Below are 8,183 nucleotides of genomic sequence, written 5' to 3' on the forward strand. Positions count from 1 at the left end.
CCCACACCATTTTTTTTAAGAAAAAGTATCTTTTAATAAATACATGTACAGTAAGCTGCACACACTGTAAAAATTGTATATGTCACAGGCATCTGTATATCTACTTATTCTATGTGTATATACTGTGTGTAATCCATAAATTATATCCTGTCTGCTCCTGCTGTGATTTTACACTATTCGGTTGCTGAATTGACGGCCTTTCTTCTATCTAATACATATGTATGAATTTATGTATTAGATAGATACATAGAAGAAAAGCCGGCATTTCAGCATCCGCATACAGTAAAATCACAGTGACAGGTTAGGATATATACACATAGAATAGATATAGACGTCAGAGACACACACATATATATATGTATGTGTGTGTCACTGACATCTATTCTATGTGTATATATCTATTCTGCATATATCTATTCTATATATATATGTAGTGCAGTAATGTGGCAGTGACCCAGGAAAGTTCAAAACAAATGTATTTAATGTCCAAAACTCACAAAATGAACAGCACACGGTATCTTACGGATTGCAGCCAGGGCGTCACAACAGTCCGTATCCAAGACCGGTTGCCAAGGGTGACTGCACCACCGTATCGCGTTGAGGGGTGCCATGCGTTTGCTGCTCTTGGCTGTGTGCTACCTCATACAAGCCGGCTGTTGCAGAGCCATCTGCTCTGCCGCTTGCAAACAAACACTGACACACCCAAACCCTTTACTGCATGGTTTTTAAATGGAATCTATGGCCATGGGCTGCTTGTAAGGGCTCATACTCACTTGCGTGAAATACGGCCGAGTCTCGCATGGTAACACCCGGCTCTGCCGCTGGCACTTGGGAGCGGAGTGTGCAGCTCCATGTATTGCTATGCGGCCGCAAGATCCATTCTGGAGTGCCAGCGGCAGAGCCGGGTTTAAATATGCGAGACTCGGCCGTATTTCACGCAAGTGAGTATGAGCCCTAAGACTCGGTCTGGAGGGAGCGAACTGCCCCACTACCATCCTGTAGTTCGCTCCAAAAATAAATGCCCATGCCAGGTTTTCTTAAATCTGCCTTGGACAAATAGCTTGCCCAAGACCAGACTTACTTCTTTTCTGCACTGCAATCACAGCTATACCTGTGACAGAAATGCACTACAGCATTCTTAATACGCTTCTATGCGCATCCTGGGGGATACATAATGTCCCTCGCATATAATACCCCTCACTGCCTCACTAATATATATATATATATATATATATACTCAGTATATCTCCTATATACTGTATATATATACTAGTGTGTGTATATTTCCTTTGAAAACTATGTGTAAATAACAGAGAATTGCTCTATGTAGAGGCTCATGTTAAAATGGCACTGCATTCGGATGTAAATCGGATGCTATGTGTGAAAAATCAGATTGTACTCACATGACACCTGCATTACACTCGTGCGACTCTCGTCAGGGAGACTCGGACCGATTTTTCATATTAGTGTGACACCGGCCTTATAGTAGTTATAGCCTTGTACATAGGGGCAGTATTCTAGTAGTTATATTCTTGTACATAGGGGGAAGTGTTATAGTAGTTATATCATTGTACAGTACATAAGAGCAGTATTATAGTAGTTATTCTTGTACATAGGGGCAGTATTATAGTAGTTATTCTTGTACATAGGGGCAGTATCATAGTAGTTATATTCTTGTACATAGGAGGCAGTATTATAGAAGTTATATTCTTGTACATGGGGCAGTATTATAGTAGTTATATTCTTGTACATAGGGAAAGTATTATAGTAGTTATTCTTGTACATAAGGAGCAGTATTATAGTAGTTATATTCTTGTACATGGGGCAGTATTATTGTAGTTATATTCTTGTACATAGGGGCAGTATTATAGTAGTTATATTCTTGTACATGGGGCAGTATTATAGTAGTTATATTCTTGTACATAGGGGCAGTATTATAGTAGCTATATTATTGTACATAGAAGCAGTATTATAGTAGTTATATTCTTGTGCATAGGGGGAAGTATTATAGTAGTTCTATTCTTGTAGAAAGAGGCAGTATTATAGTAGTTATATTCTTGTACACAGGAACAGTATTATAGCAGTTATATGTCTGTATATAGGAGCATTATTATAGTAGTTATATTCTTGTACATAGGAGCAGTATTATAGTAGTTATATTCTTGTACATAGGAGCAGTATTATAGTAGTTATATTCTTGCACATAGGGGCAGTATTATAGTAGTTCTCACTTACCATGCCCAACATGCATACCAATGACAATGGTTATAAACCACAAGGAACTAAACCACAAATCACCAGAGCAAAATGTAAACTTTACAAATGCTTAGTTTTATTGACCTTAAGGTACATCAAGTCTTGCGTTAATCACATCCAGAGATGCATTAGTATGTTGTTTCCTATTGCTCCTCACATACTGCGTTCTATGCATTGTATGTAAAATTATGTATTTGAAGTAAAACTATGTACTTTTTTTTTGTTGGCGTCTTGGTGATCCCACTTCATATAAAACTTGTGTTTAGTTGACAAACTAACTATGGAAACTATATTATTACTTCTAATGTTGATGAGGTCTTCTTTTCTTGGTGTGATCACTTAATTTACGTGACTTTATCTTCGACTCTTTCTTTATTTTCAGTATTGGCATTATTGGCTTTTCTATGCCAGGTTCTCCTTTTCCTTTGAAGTAATAGGAGGAGTTCAGGACAGTCTGAATGAACTTTGCTTCATCAGCCTTCTGCAAGAGGCTTCGTCTAGATGTATTGGGGTCTACATGGGATGATTGAGACTCTACTACGATGACGTTCTCCTCAATTGTACTCCTCACATGCCTCTTGGCTCTACTTCGAGTGGGTAATGAGAGATTTAGGGCCTTCTCTGAACAACTTGGCAACACTTTTACCTTTTTGGCAAGACTTCTCAAGGCCAAGTAAGAGAAGTTTTCATCAGTCTGAGTTGCCTTTTCTGCTAAAACTACTTTTTCTTGGCTTCCAGTGCCAGATTGGTAAACGCTATTGCCTATAGGACAGAACTGGTAAAGCAGTCGTGGAGGGTTTGGGCTTCCCAACGAGTCCATTATGCCACTGCCCTGCTTCTGGCCGAGAGGTGGGGAGTCTCCGCTGCTACCATGGGATGACGCAAACTGTTTCTGAGTAATAAATAGATCTTGACTGTTATCGGACACGCCGCTCACAGCTTCCGTTTTCTGATGGCCACTGGGCATGGTGTTACTTTTTATCTTGGGCCGTGATGTTGGAGAAGACAGCGGAGTACTGCTATACATGTGACTTTGATGTAGTGACACTGAATGTTTTCTTCTTCGTTGATTGATCCCATCATCGTGCCTCAATATCACGTTGTGTATCTGGTCATTTGTGGCCTCTACTCCATTGCTCCTTCTGGACGTTTTTTCACCACTGATGTGTTTTGGAGCAGATGACCAGATTTCCTGGGGCATCTGCTGCTTTTTTTTCTTGTTTTTCTTCACTTTGCCAGATGACTCAGAATGTTCAGATCCCTGATGAGTGTTCTTAGCGTTGTTCTTTTCCTGAGCCGGGCTATTCCTATAGGAGTCCATAGCAGCCTTACTCCTTGCTCGCTCCTTTCTCCTTGAAGAGCTTGATTTACTGGAGGGGCCATGGACCATGCTTGTGTCTTGTCCTTCATCACAAAATTGGGATATGGTTTCACTATTGAGTCGAGGTGTGCCACCCATCAGGTGACGCTTGCATTCCTTCTTAAGTTTATTTGTGTTTTCCGTAGTTTTTATAGAATTTCTCAAATAAATTAAAACTGAATGGTCCATCTCCATTATGGGTTCATCCAGCTTTCCAAAAAAAAAAGAGAAAAAGTAATCAGTTACATTCTGATGTTACAGCAAATTATGCAAAAAAACAAAACAAAAATGTGAATGTCACGGTTTGTCTACTATGTAGCTATGACAAGACCACAGTCCAGATGGATAAGCTGTAATCTGGCTACAATAGCAGCCTGTGATGGAACAATTTTTTCAATGGGTCCCTGTCAGCAGAGTATAGGACAGTGGGCCCATTGTACACCAGTGGACCCATTGTAGGCTAGTGAGCCCATTGTAGGCCAGTGGGCCCATTGAACCTCAATAATGAGTGAGGTGTCGAGATGGCAAAGGGTCCAATATAAATAGAAGCCACAATGGAAATGAGAAGAGGGCGAGGAGGAGACTGGGGTGAGTACCTTGTACTGCTGTGGGGCTGGAGGTTTTGGTGCAGAGGTCTGACTCATATTGTGCGCATTCGTCTTTTTCTGAGACATTTCTGACTCCATGTTTCTCTCTGCTTTGAAAAAATTTAAATATCAACATAAGAATCCTGAACCTAATGGGGAGGGGGGAAAGGTGTCATTGTAGCCTGCAGTCTGGCCTAAACGATAGACTGACCATGGAATGATGTGTGGGCAACGGAGGTCTGCAAACACCCCACCCCCTTGCATCACAGCCTGGGTACTTCACCCGCTGCATCATACGGGAGTGTGTATACTGCACCCGCACATGATCACTGGGTGTATATATAGTGCACCTCCATGATCACTGGGAGTATATATATATACACAACGTCCGTCGGTACGTCGCGCTGACGCTTAGCGACGGCCGCATACTGATGGAAGTGTGAACGAAACCTTAGCCAGATCTGTGCCTTGCCACAATTCTGTCTATGAGCTCCTTGGCCAGTTCCTTTGACCTCATGATTCTCATTTGGTCTGACATGCACTGTGAGGTCTTATATAGACAGGTGTGCACCTTTCCGAATCAAGTTCTATGCAGAGTACATTAATGTGAAAAAATGAACTTTTTTTTAATGTAACAAATGGCTGCAATGAAACACAGAGTGAAAAATTTAAAGGGGTCTGAATACTTTCTGTACCCACTGTACATAGTGCACCCCCACATTATCACTTTGTGTATATATAGTGCACCCCCCATTGTCACTGGGTGTATATATAGTGCACCACCCACCACCACTGGGTGTATATATAGTACACCCCCATATTATCACTGGGTGTATACCATATTTTTCGGGCAGCACGGAGGCTCAGTGGTTAGCACTGCAGCCTTGCAGTGCTGGAGTCCTGGATTCAAACCCCACCAAGGACAACATCTGCAAAGAGTTTGTATGTTCTCTCCGTGTTTGCGTGGGTTTCCTCCGGGCACTCCGGTTTCCTCCCACATTCCAAAGACATACTGATAGGGAATTTAGATTGTGAGCCCCATCGGGGACAGTGATGATAATGTGTGCAAAAATGTAAAGCGCTGCGGGATATGTTAGCGCTATATAAAAAAAAAAAATAAAGGATTATAAGAAGCACTTTTTTCAAAAAAAATTTGGGGGGAAAATGGGGGTGCATCTTATAATGCAGATATACCTTACCAATACCGTTGCTGCAGGCCACAGGCTGGGATGAGGGGGTGTCCGGTGGTGCTGCGGGTGCCCGGCGCTGCTGCAGGGGTGTCCGCTGCTGCTGCGAGTGTCTCCGGGGCAGCTGCTGACATTTTGTGAAAGGCCAGAGCCCCTGAGATCTCATCTCCAGCGATCTTGGTGCCGAGATCTCCATCTGTGAATGCGCTGCCCTCGGCATCCATTTTCCCGGAGTCCACCGCACAGCAAACCATGGAACTGCGGGGGCTCTGGCCTTTCACAAAATGTCGGCAGAGCCCCTAGCAGCAACACCAGAGACACCAGCAGCAGCACCGGAGAAACCCGCAGCAGTGCCGGAGACCCCCGCAGCAGTATTGGACACCCCCGCAGCAGCATCAGACACCCCCACAGCAGCACTGGACACCCCCGCAGTATCGGACACCCGCCGCACATTGGAATACCCCCTCATCCCAGCCTGTGGCCTACAGCATCACCCCACACCTGCCTCCTCCAGCAGCGACCCTGGGACCCCGCTTCACCGCAGCCACAACCCCCGATAAGCAAAAAGATGCATGAATTATAAGAAGCACCACCATTAAAAAAAAAAAGTCCTATTTTTCTCCTCAAAATTTGGGGTGTCCAAATCCGGAGCGTCTTATAATCTGAAAAATACGGTATATAGCGAACCCCCACATTATTACTGGGTTTATATATAGTGCACCCCCACATTACCACTGGGTGTATATAGGGCCCCCCATTATCACTAGGTGTATATATATAGTGCACCCCCACATTACCACTGGGTGTATATAGGGCCCCCCATTATCACTAGGTGTATATATATAGCGCACCCCCACATTATCACCGGGTGTATATAGGGTCTCCATTATCACTAGGTGTATATATATAGTGCACTCCAACATTATGACTGGGTGTATAAATAGTGCACCCCCACATTACCACTGGGTATATATAGTGCACCCACACATTATCACTGGGTGTATATATATATAGTGCACCCCCACATTAGCACTGGGTGTATATATATATATAGTGCACCCCCACATTACCACTGGGTATATATAGTGCACCCACACATTATCACTGGGTGTATATATATATAGTGCACCCCCACATTAGCACTGGGTGTATATATATATATAGTGCACCCCCACATTACCACTGGGTATATATAGTGCACCCACACATTATCACTGGGTGTATATATATATAGTGCACCCCCACATTAGCACTGGGTGTATATATAGTGCACCCCCACATTATCACTGGGTGTATATATATATATAGTGCACCCCCACATTACCACTGGGGGTATATATAGGGCACCCCCACATTATCACTGGGTGTATATATATATAGTGCACCCACACATTATCACTTGATGTATATACTGTGTGTGTGTGTGTGTGTGTGTATATATATATATATATATATATATATATATATATATATATATTGCACCCACACATTATCACTCGCTGTATATAGTGCACCCACACATTAGCACTCGCTGTATATAGTGCACCCACACATTATCACTGGGTGCATCCCCACATTCCGTACCTCATGTTCCCACCTGCTGCTTTTTGCGCCGTTTCTCCCCCGCGGTTTCTGCTGTTCCCGGAGCACTGACGTCACGTTGGTAAACAGCGGCTGAGGAGGGGGCGTGTCCTGCAGACGGGAGGCGGAAGTGAGCGGCCGCGGGTCACACAGCGGTCAGTGCGGCTCTTGTGCGGCTAGCCCCAGCATCAGTACAGTGCAGCAACTTCTAGTGACCTGTGCGGCCTCCTGCACCTCACTACACGTCACGTCATCCTCCATCACCGTGTATCATCAGCCCTTACACGCCACACCTCGCTCATAAGCCCCTACACTCCACATCTGGCACATCAGCTCCTACACTCTACACCTCGCACGTAAGCCCCTACACCTCCTACATCAGCTCCTACACATCGTACATCAGCCCCTACACCTCACACATCAGGCCCTACGCCCTGCACATCACATCACCCCCTACATCCAGTATCCTTACTGCACATCATCATATCTTACATAATCTTCTACGCCTTACTTCAGGGATGCACAACATCTTTTAAGCCAAGGGCCAGACTGCCATACCAAACCAGTTCCAAGGATCCCCCACCAAAAAAAAAAAAATAATGGGGCACTTGCATAAATGCATCTCCAGAGCATGAAGAGTATTTATGCTTAAAGGGAACCTATCACCCCGTTTTTTCCGTATGAGATAAAAATACTGTTAAATAGGGCCTGAGCTGTGCATTACAATAGTGTATTTTGTGGACCCCGATTCCCCACCTATGCTGCCGAAATACGTTACCAAAGTAGCCGTTTTCGCCTGTCAATCAGGCTGGTCTGGTCAGATGGGCGTGGTGTCTTCCCCCAGATCTTGCTTAGTTTTCTGTTGGTGGCGTAGTGGTGTGCGCATGCCCAAGGTCCGAATCCACTGCACAGGGGTTCCATGTTGGAGACGGTTCGACTGGACGGCCATAATAGATGTGTATCCTGTGGCCACTTGACATGCGTGCTTTAATTAAGCCCATCAGGCACCTCTATGTCCCCTGCTGGTGTGGCTTCCTCATTCAGGCTTTGAAATGCCATCTGCCTGCTACACTGTGCTCAGCCCATTACCATACTAAAAGGAACTTTATTCATTAGAAAAGGTGGGGGCCAGGAGCACTCCTCTCTGCAGACCTGAGACCAGGAGACAAAATGGAGTCACGCTAATCTCTGTTAGTATTTCCGTCCAAGATG

The 8,183-nt window shown here is 44.2% G+C and overlaps 1 protein-coding gene across 6 annotated transcripts; it reads right to left on the bottom strand.

The window, feature by feature from the left end:
* Positions 1 to 2,311: 2,311 nt before the first annotated feature.
* On the bottom strand, positions 2,312 to 7,279 carry LOC143762046 (uncharacterized). Of its 6 annotated transcripts, none has more exons than XM_077249187.1 (3): positions 6,988 to 7,279; positions 4,213 to 4,310; positions 2,312 to 3,826 (listed from the first exon to the last, which is right to left on the bottom strand). In XM_077249187.1, the coding sequence occupies exons 2-3, from the start codon at positions 4,300 to 4,302 to the stop codon at positions 2,558 to 2,560; spliced, it is 1,359 nt and encodes a 452-aa protein (XP_077105302.1). In that variant the 5' UTR covers positions 4,303 to 4,310; positions 6,988 to 7,279; the 3' UTR covers positions 2,312 to 2,557. The 6 variants fall into 6 exon arrangements, with proteins under 6 accessions (XP_077105302.1, XP_077105294.1, XP_077105285.1 ...); XM_077249179.1 differs by having other exon boundaries at positions 6,975 to 7,190; XM_077249170.1 differs by having other exon boundaries at positions 4,213 to 4,313; positions 6,988 to 7,189.
* Between the last annotated feature and the right edge of the window lie 904 nt (positions 7,280 to 8,183).

This window comes from Ranitomeya variabilis, chromosome 1 (assembly GCF_051348905.1).
Source record: "Ranitomeya variabilis isolate aRanVar5 chromosome 1, aRanVar5.hap1, whole genome shotgun sequence".
Taxonomy (NCBI): Eukaryota; Metazoa; Chordata; class Amphibia; order Anura; family Dendrobatidae; genus Ranitomeya; species Ranitomeya variabilis.

Bases quoted from the DNA above. Each gene is read 5' to 3' on its own strand.
- LOC143762046 (XM_077249187.1), bottom strand. From the start codon at position 4,302: ATGGAGTCAGAAATGTCTCAGAAAAAGACGAATGCGCACAATATGAGT. The intron at 3,827-4,212 runs GTACTCACCCCA...TTTTTTGGAAAG, and splicing joins CAGCCCCACAGCAGTACAAG to CTGGATGAACCCATAATGGA.